Source organism: Nannospalax galili, unplaced genomic scaffold, assembly GCF_000622305.1.
Source record: "Nannospalax galili isolate Female #2095 unplaced genomic scaffold, S.galili_v1.0 scaffold1513, whole genome shotgun sequence".
In the NCBI taxonomy this organism is placed as follows: domain Eukaryota; kingdom Metazoa; phylum Chordata; class Mammalia; order Rodentia; family Spalacidae; genus Nannospalax; species Nannospalax galili.
The window spans coordinates 85200-100443 of record NW_008333402.1 but is presented as its reverse complement, the minus strand read 5'-3'; the positions used below and the strand labels follow the sequence as shown (position 1 = coordinate 100443).

Here is a 15244-nt window from a genome sequence, read left to right as displayed (position 1 = left end):
TTCCTTCCTTCCTTCCTTCCTTCCTTCCTTCCTTCCTTCTTCCTCTTTCTTGAGACAGTCTCACTCTACAGCAGATACTGGCCTGGAATTCATGGTAATCCTCCTGGCTCAGCCTCATAAGTGCTGGGATTACATGATCCATGGTTCTTTCAATGCCCAAATTGCATTCTATGCTGTGATGATAATACCTCATCTCCCTAGCTCATCCCTGGGCAGGGTGGGGTGGGGTGCTCTGCTTTTCCCTGTCACAGATAAGGCTGAAACAAAAAGTTATTACAGCGAGATGTCTTCATTTACGTGGTTTCTCTGGGATGATGTTCCAGCAAGCATTAGGCTCAATGTAACATCTGACTGGCGACACATAGGTGACTAGTCCTGGGCTACACGATGTGAAGGGAGGCCAGACCAGCACCGGAGAAGACATGGGCATGTGGTTCTTTTTTTCCCCTCTGGCTGTGGCTGTGTGTTGAGCCTATAACGCGTGTCCCAGAGGACACAATGGAGATGCAGAATCAGCCTTCTCAGCTTTGGACTTTGAGGACATGAGACAGTCCACTTTTCTTCTGTCAATGCCAATCTTGACCAGCAACAGCCCTTGTCACAGCACCACGAAATGCCAGAGGGGTACAAAGCTTCATATGTCATCCACACACCTAGTCCCTTCTCAGATCTCTCCACTAGCTGCCATGATCCCCAGGCCCAGGAGCAATGCCAAGGCTCCCAAAGCTTCATCAGTGCCCCCGGTAGCAGCGCTGCCAAATTCTGGGCTAGTCCTATTGGTGGATTGTGACTCCAGGTTAATGGGTCATTGACCAGCATGAAGAAATTTAATCAGCCAGAATGGAAAACGTGGGGATGCAGTGTCTGAGGAAAAGGAAATACTGTTTCCTGAGTCCTTTGTTCACACACACACACACACACACACACACACAAAACACCAGTTGCCCTGGAAATATATTTCTTTCTGTGGATCACAGTCAATTCATGGAGGTCTATACTCTAACATGCATTCCTGAGTCAAGCCAAGGGCCTTTGCTGTATCCTGCCCCACCCTGCCTACCCTGCATAGTTCTTCGAAGCAATGACCCCCATGGGTAAAGGCCTCCAGTAGCCCCTGCAGCAGAATTGGGCAAGGAGGTGGGGGGGCAGTGAGAGGGGGACATCATATCATGCTAGGACATGAATGGCAAATGAGTCACTTAGAGGGTGGTAAAGGGAAACCACAGCTGAGAGGGACAATGGAAGGAGCCCTGGACTGCCCTATCTCAACAAGTGTCATCAAGCAATGGGTTTGTACCTTGGGAATAGCAAGCCAAAATAAGCACAGCCAAGACATAAGAAATCGAGAGAAATTTATCACCTAAGCAAGCAAGGAGACCCCTTGGGTCATTTCCAAAGCAGTGTTTTCCAAAAACAAAGGAAGCATGGGAATTTTATTCATGGGGCCTATACATACTCATAGGGGGTGAGGGGTGGTTAGCTCAAAGTCTTCTATGAAAAAGATTAAAGATGGACAGGCATGTTTCTGGGTATGCTCAGTTTGTTCATAAAGTTTAAGCTGAAAATAAAGGATATTTTCAAGGTGCATTCACACAGATTTTCGCCTGCCTCTAAAGGTGCCTGCCTTGCTTAGTCACTGACACAAGGACTGGATCTCAATGCAGGCTCCTACTAGGAGTGGCCCCGGTGGTGGAGGCCAGAGGCCCACAAGTAGGGCTGGCCTTATCCAGAGGTGTCTGCTGCTCCTGGACAGGCCTTGCTCACTGCAGGCCTCAGTGGATAACTGAGACATCAGCACCCATAGAGTGCTGTTTATAGTCTGACACCTGGGCAGGCTTCTAAAGAATCTCAGCAGGTCGTTTTATTTCCTTTCTCTAGGCGAAGAAGCAGCTCTGAAACGCTGAGAAACTTCCCCAATGGCCTCCATCAGGACTCACAAACAGCTAGCACTGTGTGGAATTTCCATGCCCCCCTAGGCTTACCTAGGACTTTTGAAAGCTGAGTCACCATGCTCTGAGTCATAGTGAGAGAATTTTCTCTTTGTGGCTTTAAGGTTAGTAGGAAGTTGTCTGCCCAGGCCTTCCTTGAGGGGCCAAGTCTTATTCTATCCACCCCAGAACCAATCAAGCGGGCCACGTAAAAGCTGTATAAGTGATCTCTGAACCTGGCAGCAAGCCCAGGAAACTTGGGGCTGGAGCCTTGCCTGAGCAGGCTGACTTTTACTTCCTCCCTCCAGTGGGTAGGGTGGGGGAGCTTCCTGTCCCAGGGCCCCACCTACCCATTCAGAGGCAGACTGACCTGTGTATCATAAAATAGAATAATGAAAACATTCTTATCTACCCAAAGTCTTAAAGGGCTTTTCCTTCATAAAGCTTAAAAAGAAATAAAATAATAATAATAATAATAATAATAATAATAATAATAATAATAATAAACATAAACAACTAGGCATTAAAGGAGGATTGTTTTTCATTTTTTCCCCCAGTTGTGGATTTTAGAAAGTTAAATGTGTCCTTTCCTTCTGGTGCCCTCATTAGAGGCTTCCCCAGGGCTCAGGCCTCCCACCTAGGCTGCTGCTTCCTTCTCACTCTTTGCTTCCGGAACATCACAGTGAATAACTTCATGTCTCCTCCCATGTTCCTAGGAAAACCCCATTGAGCTCTTGTTCTGGGAACCTAGGTGTGGCATCCTTTGTGACAGTCACCACATTCCTTCACTTCATCAGGTACATACTCCCTTCATCCTCTAATGCCTCTCCCAGGCCACCACAGCTTAGCTGTGAACAGACCCTAGAGAGAAGGGACCTGACCAAATGTTACTGCTTCTAGAAAGCTACCCCAGCAAGTCATAGCACACCCTTCCCTTACAGCTCCCCTCCACCCCTCCCCTTTGTGTTGCTGCTGCCTGGGTCCTGAATTTCCAGAGCAGGACTGGGTCCTGGGGTCTTCGTAGCCCCAGCATCTGGCTCAGAGCCAAGGCATCATCAAGTGCCTGGCTTGATGGATGGCCACCTCCAGAAAGACAGGTCTCTGGACACCGGTACTGCCTCCCTGTTAGTCTCAGCTTCCTCGGCCTGACTTCCATACAAGCGGTACCATCTGACACCTTCTGGGCCTGCCACTGCGGCCCATCTTCAGAGTGCTGCTTCTGCCATGGGCCTGGGCCAACGGAGACAGCTGCTTGTGTTTTGCCCCCAGCCACTTGTTACTGTGTTCTCTCCTGGACATTCCTGGAGAGTGGGTGAGATTTTCTGGTAAGATTCTCCCACCTCCCTGCCTCTTCCTTAGCCTTTCCCCACATTCTTCTCCATCTTAGGATGACCCAATGTCCTGGCACAAAGATGTGCTGTCAGAGAGGATGAGGTTCCAATAAATTCAACACATTCGGGTATCAAGAACATCCAGATGGGGGGCTGGAGAGATGGATCAGCAGTTAAGAGCACTGGCTGTTCTTGTAGAAGACCAGGGTTTGAATGCCAACACCCACATGGTGGCTAACAACTGTGTGTTAACTCCAGTTCCGAGAGATCTGACACCCTCTTCTGTCCTCTGGGGGCACTGCACGACATGGGTGCACTTATACATATGCAAGTATAACACTCATACACATAAAATAAAAACAAATAGATCAAAAAATAAAAATAAAGCATCCAGATGGGTGAGGGTTGAGGGGCTATAAACACTGCAGAGACAGAGAAGCCAAGGAAAGCTCAAAGAACCCAGCCAAGGCGTGGGCTGAAATGGGCTTCTCTGAAATTGCTCAGAACATTCTAGAGCAATGCTATCTGGTCCCTCTGGGTGGGGAGCTCCCTGAGGCTCCACTCTGAAACCTAACTGGTGTCTTGTAGGTACAGGCAATGAGAAGCAGTGCCTGTCTATAGGGAGATGACACCAGGAATGTAGGCATCAGTTGGTCCTGCTCTGACCAGTAGACCAGTATGGGCCCTGAGCAGATGACCATCCTGGCCCAGATGGGGTCAGACTTGAGGGGATGCAACAGCCAGGCTGCCTGGCAGAGATGGAGGAGGCAAAAGAGAGGCCAGGAGAGACCACCTAGAATGGAGTTGGGAGCAAAGGCCAAAGATCTTGGAACTCCTTGCTCTGGCTTGCTCCTCCACTTCCCAATCTGGACAACTCTTTAGACATCTTTCCTGACTCCCCAAGCTCTGTCCTGACTGGGGGAACGTTTGTCAGAGGAAACCAGAAATGGTGGAATGAAGTAAGTGTCCAAGCCCTTCTTACCAGTAAGATGCCATCCAAGGCCCCTCCCCTCTTGGTCCCAGATCATTTCCTTCAGGCATGATAATTGCATGAACTTATCCTGGTGTGCAGACCTTCCAGCACTGAGCATAACTTCGTTGTCCTGAGACATACTGCTTGTTTGGGGAAAGTTACTGGTGATTTGGCTTTATCAAGTGACCAGAACATACCTAGAGGTTTCCACAAAGCCAAAAGGGAGGGCAGTGGAATGCAGGACACTGTAGGTTGGATCCAGGGTCTCCCTGCTCAGGCCCTGCCCATTCACAGCTTCCTGCTGCATCCTTGCCAGGTTCTAGTAATGGGAGGTTGGAGGGAGACGGGGTGGGAAGAGAGGAGTGGACTCTTCCTGTGACCTTTTCCAGTTTTGTCCCAGCCTCTCCAGCAGCAGCAGCAGTGTCTGGCTTCACTCCTAGGTCCCTGCACCCCTTCTCCAAGTGACTACTGTTTCATGCGAGTCCTTCTGGGCAGTGATCTGACCATCAGTAAGTCAGGGCTCCTTTCAGGGTTTCACATCGGCCACTGCTTCCCTGTTGTTCCTCTGTTTGGGAGATGGGCAATGGCCTTTTTCTGTGTTTATTTTTCTCTGGGTTGTTTCAGCAATCCTGGGGTGCTGTTGGTAGGGACGGATGCCTCATGGACTTAAGACAGTCCACAACTTACCTTTGCTTCTGTCTTTTATTTTGGGGGGAGAGGTGTTGAGAGAGGGTCTCACTCTTACTCCAAGCTGGCCTGGAACTCATTAGGTAGACTTGATAGACTTGCACTCACAGCAATCCTCTTCCTTTGCCTCCCAAGTGTTGGGATTATAGGTATGAGCCACCAACCCCAGCATCCTCCCCACACTTAAAAAAATTGTATGTGTATATGCATGTGTCGTATATATACAAGCATGTGTGTGTGGTATATGTATGTGGTATATGTATATGTGTTATGTATATGGTGTATGTATGTATATGTATGGAGGGAGAGTACATATGTGTGTGGTATATGTATTTGTGATATGTGAGTGTGGTGTATGTGGTATATGTGTGTGTGGTGCGTGTGTGTGATGTATCTGTGAGTGTGGTGTATGTGTGAGTATGGTGTGTGTGATGTACGTGTGTGTGGTGTATGCCTCTGTGGGTGTGCTCTTGTGTTCACCTGTGCTGGCATGTGTGGAGACCAGAGGTTGACATCGGGTGTCTTCCTTGATGGCTTCTCTACATTATTTTAGAGGACAGGGTCTCTCACTAAACCTGGAGCTCACTGTTTGGGCTGGGCTGGCTGGCAAGTGAGCCCCAGCCTCCACCTGTCTCATACTCCCCCACCCTCAGTGATAGGGTTCCAGGGTCTGCTCTGCCTGGCTTTTACATGGGTACTGGGGATGTGAGCTCAGATCCTTTTGCTTTTATAACAGGCACCTCCCCAGGGCTTCTCCTTATTTTCAGCCCCTGTAGAGCAGAGTCTAGGGCTCAAGCCAAGTGGCAGGAGAAATGATAAAATCAGACCATGAGAAATGGGGTTTATGTTGCTGCTCCTCTGAAGTAGAACCATTGAAAGAAAAGGACAGCAGGGACAGGAAATACTTTTTTTTTTTTTTTTTTTTTTTTTTTTGAGACAGGATCTCCCTGTTGTCCCTGTAGCACCAGCTGGCCTGGAATTAGCAATGTAGACCAGGCCGGCCTCGATCTCACAGTGATCTGCTGCTTCTGCCTCCCAAGTGCTGGGATTAAAGGCAAGTGCCACCATGTCCAGTTTAGGGAACCAACTTCTAAGGACTGTTATAACTCCTCCTCCCAGCCTACCTGTCACTTTAATCCTTGCAGAGTTGGCCTAGGTGTACTTCAAACAGGCAGATCAGAGTGGCCAGCAGGCTGAAGGGAAAACTGGGAGACAGCAACACTTAAGGATGAACCTCCACAAAGGGAAGAGAATAAACTTCCCAGGCCATCTGGGTGTTCCTTCTGTCCAACATGGAGGTGAGGAGAGATTCAGGAGAACCTAGGGCCTCCTCCCCTTTTAATTAGCTGGCTTTCTTTTTAGCTGCTGCTTTTTAATTAGGCAAAAATCTAATTAACAAGTTAACTAATGTGAAGGTTAAGGGTTAGATGACTTTCTTGCGCCTCTATTCATAACATGTTCCTCAGGGACAGCCACTGGCATGAGCGCTCACCTTACACCTTTCAGCTGCCAACGAACTCAGGAGTCAGCTCAAACCACCCAAGCCACGATGTGGGGGGCATGCCACCTGCAGATTCTGGTCTGCAGAGCTATGCAGGACTGGATGTCACGCCCTCCTCAGGCTCAGCCCAGAGCTGGCATAAGCAGGTGCCCACACTCTACATTGGGAGACATGGAATCAATGGAGGTCTTATCTCACCATTGAGTCAAAGCTTCCTCCCCCTCAGAAATTATGTTTTCAAAGTAATATTTTCAAATAAGAAATCCAGATTGAACAGTAGACTGAGCAAAAACCCTCATTTGACTCTTAAAGTTTCACACCTTGTTAGTGGGATGAAAAATGCAAAAAGTATTTTTCAGTCACTCTGGAAAACTGCTTGTTAGTTTCTTAATAAAAACCAAGCAGACATTTGATATTCTGCCCAGCAAGTTACACTCAGGCATTTTTCCCAGAGAAGGGAAAATATACCCCTGAACATTAATGTCAATTGCAGCTCTATTTTGAAGCAGCCAACTGAAAACATCCAATAGAGACTGCTTAGATGATGGTAAATTCCTTACCGTGGAATATTACTTAGCAATAAAAAGGAGCAAACTCTGGATACAGGCAATAACTCCAATGGACACCGAGGATATTATGCTTCACGGAACAAGTGAGTGTCAAGAGCTCATATACTGTGCAGTCACATTTATTTATTTAACATTCTTGAAATAAAATTATATAGTGGATGTGATTGCCATGGGACTGTCTGGAATGAGGTGAGGGAGCGTGAGATGGCTTGAGGTAACTCTAGAGGGATAGCAAGTGGAGGCTTTTGGTGATTATGGGACAGTCCCGAACCTTGGTTATGATCACAAGATCTACACCAGCAAGGTAGAGATTTATTCAATCAACCTCAGTTTCCTAGTTTTGAAACTGTACTCTAGGGGCTGGAGAGATGGCTCAGCAGTTAAGAACACAGACTGCTCTTGTAGAGGACCCGGGCTCGATTCCCAGCACCCACATGGTGGCTACGAACTGTCCTTAACTCCAGTTCCAGAGGAATCTGAAGCCCTCTTCTGACCTCTGTGGCACTGCACGACACAGGTGCACTCACATGCATGCATGCAGTACACTCATACACATAAAATAAAAATGATAAATAAAATATTTTAGAGACTGTACTCTAGTTAGGGCAGCTATAGGCACTGGGGACCTGAGGAAAATACGGGAGGCTTCCCCCAACTGCTTTTGCAACTGCCTATAAATCTATCATTATAGTACAATAAAGTTTTAAAATGTGAATTTTAATGTTGAAGATTGAAAATAAACCATCTTGGGCAAGGGTCATTAGTGCAGGCTTCTGGGGAGCCTGTGTTACCTTAACCTGTCATCCTCAAAAAACACGAAGAGCCAGAGGCTACACCTCACTAGTCAGGGTGCTACACCTCACCAGTCAGGGTGGTACGTGGTACATGGCCAGGGGGGAAGACCCTGCCCTGTCTGCCTTGCTCTGGTTGGGGTCCTGGATTCACAGGGGCAGGTCCTCAACACAGACCCACTTGGGTTCCCTATGGTACCCCACAGACAGTGGTTGCTGGTCAAGGGAGGTGGCTGCAGATACCACCGTGTGATGTCACACACACCCCCCCCCAGCTATCCTACTGCAGAAATCATGGGATCTGTTACTGGTTTTGCATTCTCTGCCCTGCACTGATGGCCTCAGCTTCTTGCTTTTAAAGCTCTTCTCTAGAATTGTACCTCAGACCAGAAGACTAGGGTCAGGTGGGTTTTCTCACAGCCCCAGTGGACATCAGAGGGGGACACATGAGGCTCCTCATTCATTATCCCTTCTACAAAGGGGATCAGAACCTGACCTTCTCCCCTTTTTCTCTTTCCCATCCCCCATCCACGCATTCTCCACTGTGGAGTCCACGCTGGGCATACTCACGGAAAGGGCTGAAACAGCATGGGCAGTTTTCTAAATGTTCAACAATGAATAAGGATTACATGCAAATTAAAAATAAATTTTTTCAAAGGGGAAACATCAGGCAAGGCCCACTGGAAGGGCACTGCACAAAGAAACCAATCAGTGTTCTTTAAAGTGTCAAGACTATGACTTAGGAATTGTGCCAGATCAAAGGTGAAAGGACAGCCGCATACAGTCCTGACTTGGATCTGGTACTAGAAGAAAGACATTTGTGGGGGAAATGAATAAAATTTAAATACAATAGTCAATAGCAGAGTATCAATGTTAATTTCCTGATTTTGAGAGCGGTGTTGTGAAGTCTGTGGATATTGTAGGACATTGAGTGCACAGCAGATAGAACTTCCTCTACCACTGAAACTTGGGGATAAATCTAAAATTATTTAATCATAAATTAAGAAAATCAAACCGAAAACAATGTTCCCAACCCTCCTAAGTCCCAGGCCCCACACAAGCAGGCACTTCACCTTTCCAGGAATCCTACTGCAGGAGTAGGGCAGGTAGGGAAACCAATCGGCCTCTCTCCAGACAATTCTCTACCTGGGTGTGTTCCTGCTTCATCCCTCCACCTTTTGCCAGGTTTTCTCTCTTGGCCGCCACACCTTCTCTCTCACCTCCCAATTGGGAATGCCAACCTGTCCTCTAAGGTCCAACTTCCAGTGACAGGTCTGACCCCCTCCCTGGCCTGTTTTGGACAGAGAGTCTCTCCTGGCTGATGCTGTAATCTGACTGGAGAAATGTTCTGGAGTCTCTCTTCAGCTGTAGAGATGCCCTGGGAGGCAGTGGCCCATCCACCTGTAACTTACGTGACCGACAAGCATATGCTCAATAAAAAGTGGTGGAGCCAACCCCAGTCCTGGCACCCATGAAGCTGTTCCAAAATGAGGCCACACCCCGGGCTCTGGCTCACTGCGTTCTTGTCATCAGCTTGGCAGGATGCCCACATTTGGGGGAGGGGGAGGGGGTGAGCTGAAAGAAACCTGTCTCTTGGGTGGGGTCTCAGCTAGAGTCACCCACCTGTGGGACCCACTCAGCCTGACTTCTCTTTCTCGAGGACATCAGTGACTACCCTTAACCAATTTGCCTAAAGTTTACTCAGTGGTATACAGCCTTCCACACAGAGATTGGGAAGAGCCGGCCATTCCCACTTTATGTCCAATCCAGAGCCAGGAAGAAACTATCACCTTCTAACTAAATGTGTCAGGAGGTTTCAATATACAAAGAACCACTCTTCTCCCCTGCACTGTGCTCCAGACTTCAGTACTGCTCTGGGGAATGGGGACAACAGCAGTAGGAGCAGAGGCTACCTGTTTTCTACTGAGCACAGTGCTCAGCCCAAGCAGGGAACAGCACCACAATTCTGCTCTGGGGTGCCCCAGGGTCATGCGGTGACAGCTTCCCCAGTGTAACTTGGGCATCAGGAGATTGTTTTATGGCCGATCCTGTCATAAGCTACCTTCCATGAGGAGCCCAGATAAGTCAAAGTGCAAAGTCAGCCGATATGACCATGAGAAAGTGCTGGAAGACCTCCTTTCAGAAGCTTCTTTAGCGATTCCCTAGTTTGAACCTCAGGAAAGCACAAATAGCTGGAGGAAAAGAAACTACATAAGAACTTTCTGAGGGGCCTGGGTAGTCTATGAAGGTGGCAGCGACCCTCCAGCAGCCAAGTATCCTGAGGGTGGTCCTCACCCTCAGACGAGGAGGAAAACCCATCCCAGAGGGACCCCGCCTGGGGCCAGGCAGGGAAAGTGGAAGATGGCCGCATCGCTGGCCTGTCCCCCTCCCAGGCACCCCTCCCTCCCTGCAGGTGGCCGCACTCACCAGCTCCGGCAGGATGAAGGCGAAGGGGATGGTGAGGAACACCGCGACCCCGGAGGGCACGTCGGGCGGGGCGTAGCTGGTGGCGGGCGGCGGGTCCCGGGAGGCCATGCTGTCACCCCTGCTCCGCGCGCCCTGGTCCGCCGAGGCTCGCCCGCAGCCCTTCAAATATCACCTCCTGCCCGACACACCCATCGGACGGACGTCGCCTGGGAGGAGAAAAAAAAGTTCCAGCGGAGCCGGTCCTGCTTCTCGCCGCTGCCAGCAGGAGATCCCAGCGACTGGGCCTGGGACCCACGCTGCTCCCCGCCCTGAGACTTTGCTAGACTTTACATCCTAAGGAACTTTTGAATCCTGGGGCAAACGACTCCATGAGATGCCAGCGACAGCCGCTCCCGGTACTCAATATAATCAGAGGCTTCTTTTTTTTTTAAGCTAAGACAAGGCCATCTGTTGAGGACCTACTGTGAGCTTAGCCTTCTACAGATACACCTGGTGCTCAGATGGTAACCCTCCCTCCCCAAGTGGTTGTTATGCCAGAGGAGACAGGGAATTAATGAGGTCAAGTCAAGGTCACAGGGCTGGTCTTGGTGTTGGGTCACTTGTTTGTGCCTGTAGCCTGTCTTTCTCTCTACCCCTGGGGCGACCCTCTGCTTCTGGCACAGGAGCAGCCTTACTGTCACACACCCTCCTTGGGATTTGTTGCTGCCCTGTCTGCATCCCTCTTCAGGGTCCCTTCCTGGGAGAGAACCACCCAGAAAGCACCTGGCTGACTACCTCAGGGTCCCTCTTCTCCCAGCCTCCCCCTGCCTTCCAGGTCCAGCCAGGAGCTGGGCTTGGGGCCAGGCAGTGCCTTCCTGATCTGAGCCTGGGGCTGGCTGGATGGCTGTTGCTGCCGCAAGCTGTTCTTTCACATTCAAGTCAAGTCTGGAGACTGGGCTACTTTCTCTTTACCTTCCACCCATTTACCTTTTTACCTTTCTCTTTACCTTCCACCCATTCTGAAGGAAGGTGTGCCTCCCCCGCCCAGAGTCTGCTTGCTGAAGCTGGGGGTCCCTTCTCCTTGCCCTCCTTGGCTCTACCAGGCCAGCTGAGAACCTCCCTAGCAGGAGCAGCAGAGGCACAGAGTGGCCCTGAGGACTGGGGTGATGGGATGTCCTGAACAAGAGACCTGTGTCTTGTTCCTTAGCAACAGCAGGGAATTCCAGGGCCTGTCCTGGGCAAAGGTTGGGAGGAGCAGCCAGCTGGCTCTGCCTGGTCTACAGGCAGGGAGAGGCTGGGGAGAGAAGAGTTTGGGTAAAAGAAGGAAAGGCTATGGACTTCCCAGTAAACCTCAATCCAGCTTGTCCTTGCCTTTTCCCAGGCCCATGAGGTCTTAATCCACACATCCACCAACATCACCTTATAGACAGAATGGATCCAAAAGTCAGCATTTTCTCCTGAATCTGACCTCTCACCTCTCTCCTGAGTGGCACCATGCCACTGTGGGGCTGTGGGCCACCTTTGACCTGACCACAGTCTACATGACATAGTGGGGAAAGCCTGAGGTAAAACAACAGGAGAATAAATGTTCCTCAGGCTCGTGCTGCACCTGTGAAATGGAGATAAAAGCATAACACGATGGTGGCTCCTAGATCTGAGACCAAGAGGCTTAGTCACATCAGTCTTCTGAGGCAGTCAGTGTATGAAGAGATGAAGACCTAACAAAATAAGGTAGTAAAAGTGTGTGTTTACATTCAACCAAGTGATGTTTTCTTAGATGCATCAGAAGATCACACTGAATCAGGCCATTCATTAGAAACACACATTCGTTAGAAAACACACCACAGGTAGGAGGATTCCACTGGGGAGGTTGGACCTTCCCCCTTCCCCTTCCAGTCCAGTCAGCATCTGATGCTGTAAGGAGAAATGTACTGGGTCACACTGTCAGAAGCTTAGAGTTGGGGCCTGGAGAGATGGCCCAGTGGTTAAGAACACTGGCTGCTTTTCCAGGGGACCCAGGCTCTGTTCCCAGCATCCCCGTGGCAGCTGATAACCATCTATTTACTCCTGTTCCAGGGGATCCAACGCCTTCTTCTAGCCTCCACAGGTATTACATACACAAGTGCACTTCCATGTATACAGACAGAACACTCATACACATAAAATTAAAAAGGGGCTGGAGAGATGGCTCAGAGGTTAAGAGCACTGACTACTCTTGCAGAGGACCATCTAGGTTTGATTCCTGGCACCCACATGGGCTACCAACCATCCTTAACTCCAGTTCTAGGGCAATTTGATGCCCTTTTCTGACCTCAAAGGCATTTCTCTACATGGGTGCACTTAACATGCATGCAGGCAATACACTCATACACATAAAATAAAAATAATAAGTAAAATATAATAAAATATAAAAAAAATTTGGTTCCCAGCACCCACATGGTCGCTAACAACCATCTGTAACTCTAGTTCCAGGGTATCCGAAGCCTTCTTCTGTCCTCCTTGGACATTGCACAACACGGGTGCACCTACCTACATGTAGGCAATATACTCATACATATAAAATAAAAATAAAGAACTAAAGACACTAAAAAAATCCTGAAAGCATCTGGACAAAATCAATGCATTAGAACAGCAATTTGAATGACTGCAGATTTCATATTAGAAACCTCAATAGAGCATTTCTTTTATAATACTAATAGAAAAAAAAGATCCTGTCAACCAAGAATTCTACATCTCATAAATAGAAATTTCTTAGGGAATGAGGGTAAACTAATATTCTCAGATGAAGAAAAACAGGGAATTTATTGCCAACAAACACACTGAAAGAAACATTAAAGAAAGTTCTGGGGCTGGGGAAATGACTCAGTGGGTAAGAGAGCTTGCCGTGTAGTCATGAGGACCTGTGTTCAAATCCCTAGCACCCATGTAAAAAGCCAGGGTATGGTGAACACTGTGGATAAAGGGTGAAGACAAGAAGATCACTGGGGCTTTTTTGACTGCCAGACCAGCTCCAGATTCACTGAGAAACTTTGTCTCATGTAAATAAGGTGGAGTGTGAAGGTGCTGTTGTGAACACACACCCACGTGCATACATGCACATATAACACACACATGACACAAAGTTCTGGAAGAAGGAAATTATACCAATAGAAAGGAAAGAATAGAGACATAAATCGCAAATATCTGGGTAAATATACTATAATTGAAAGCAAAAATCATAGTTCTATCTGGTGGTGTTTTTGATTTATATGTATTTAATACAGTGGCCACTACACTGAACAATGAGAGGGTAAAGAGACTAGCATGGTGATAAGGGTTCTGTATTTTATTTGAAGTGCAAAACATCCTTATATATATTAATTTCATCTATTATTATTGTGTGTATGTGTGTGATATGTGTGGGTATGTATGAGTGTGTGCCACAGCTCATGAGTGGAGGTTTGTCATTTGGGTTAGTATTTTCTATTTCTAAAATTTTAATCTGGTTCCTTGTTTGCACCATCTATCTCTTTGTTGAGATGATGTGTCTCTTTCTTAGTTGCAAATGGATTTACGCTTCTTTCTTGAAGCATGGTTATAATAGCTGTTTGAATGCCTCAATTCCAATAGCCATGTTGTCTTAGAGTTGTTATCTTTTAGTTTTCATTTTGTCTTTTCCTTTTACAGATGTTATTTTCTTAGGTCTTCAAATATCAAGTCATTTCCGATTGTGTCTCAGACATTATGGGTATTGTGTCATGGGCTATGAGCCTTGTTTAAATACCATTTTGAATACTAATCTTTTGCTTTCCTTTAACAGGTGATCAACCTGTTTGGGTTTGGACAGTAATTTTCTGTGTCTTCTCTGTGTGTGGTTCAGAGTTCACTCAGTTTTGAAGGATTTTTCAGTGGTGTTCTAGTTTTGAACCCAAGACCAGCCTGGTACTCTATATGTCTCTGGTATTTAGTTATGGCCAACTTTGGGGTGAGCTCAGGTAATGCAGTGATCACTACCTTATGCAGTGATTTTCTTGAGCTTCCTCCTTGCTATGATTTCTCTAATACTTTCTAGATCCCATGAGACCCTGACCTCCAGGCTCACTTTGTCTTCTGGCTAAACCCAAATTTTCCTTTTCTCTAGAGAAAAGAAGAGGAGAGAAGAGGAGGGAGGGTGAGGGGAGGGGAGGAGAGAAGAGGAGACGGACTCAGAGATTCATGTTTGCTCTTCTGGCTTTTAGTGCACTGGATAACCCAAGGGCTGGGGCAGGAAGGATGCACAAGGGTTTGGGGAAAGGCTAATATTGATTGTCAACTTGGCAGGATCTGGAATCATCTAGGCTACAAACCTCTGGGTATGTCTGTGAGGGAGCTTCCAGTTTGGGTTAATTGAGGTGAGAAGACTTACCCTAAATGTGGGCAGCATCATCATACGGGCTGGGGTCCTGGACCAAAAGTGAGCTGAGCATCAGCCTTCATCTCTGTATGCTACCTGACTTGTGGGTGTGATATGACCAGCAGCCTCATGTCCCTACAGCCATGCCTTCCCTGCCATGATGGACTGTACCCTCAAACTGTCAGCCAAAAGAAACTTTCCCTTTAAGTTGCTTTATCAGGTATTTAGTTGCAGCAAGGAGAAAAGTAACTAATACATTTTTGTTCACTCTCTCTGGCCTTAGGGCTCTCTTACCCATTCCTCAGGCCAGTCACAGAGGGCTGCTTTTTGTCACAGAGGGAGATGTCTTGGCATGCTATATTTAGTTTTGTCTGGGTTTCAGGTGGCCTCAAGTCCAGGTGAAAATGAGAAAGTCAGGCCAGGTATAGTGGTTCACGGCTTAATCTTAGCACTTAGGAAGCAGACACAAGAGAATTGCCCACGAATTCGAGGCCTGCCTGGGCCACAGAGTAAGTTCCCTGGCTATATAGATTGAGACCATGTCTCATAAAATCGAAGTAATAAGCAAGAGAAGAGAGAGGTGGGGAGAGAGAGAGAGAGAGAGAGAGAGAGAGAGAGAGAGAGAGAGAGAGAGAGGGAGGAGGGGGGGGGGGCGAGAGAGACAGCACCTCTGTCTCAGTGCTTTA

At 47.9% G+C, this 15244-nt stretch overlaps 1 protein-coding gene across 1 annotated transcript in view; it reads right to left on the bottom strand.

Moving 5' to 3' along the window:
* Window positions 1–10552, bottom strand: part of Mall (mal, T cell differentiation protein like) — a 28226-nt gene extending 17674 nt beyond the window's left edge. Inside the window, exon 1 of the mRNA XM_008828176.3 lies at window positions 10208–10552. Within this exon, the coding sequence (XP_008826398.1) occupies window positions 10208–10315 (108 nt within the window). The 5' untranslated portion in view covers window positions 10316–10552. The remainder of the gene's footprint in view (window positions 1–10207) is intronic.
* Window positions 10553–15244: the final 4692 nt, after the last annotated feature.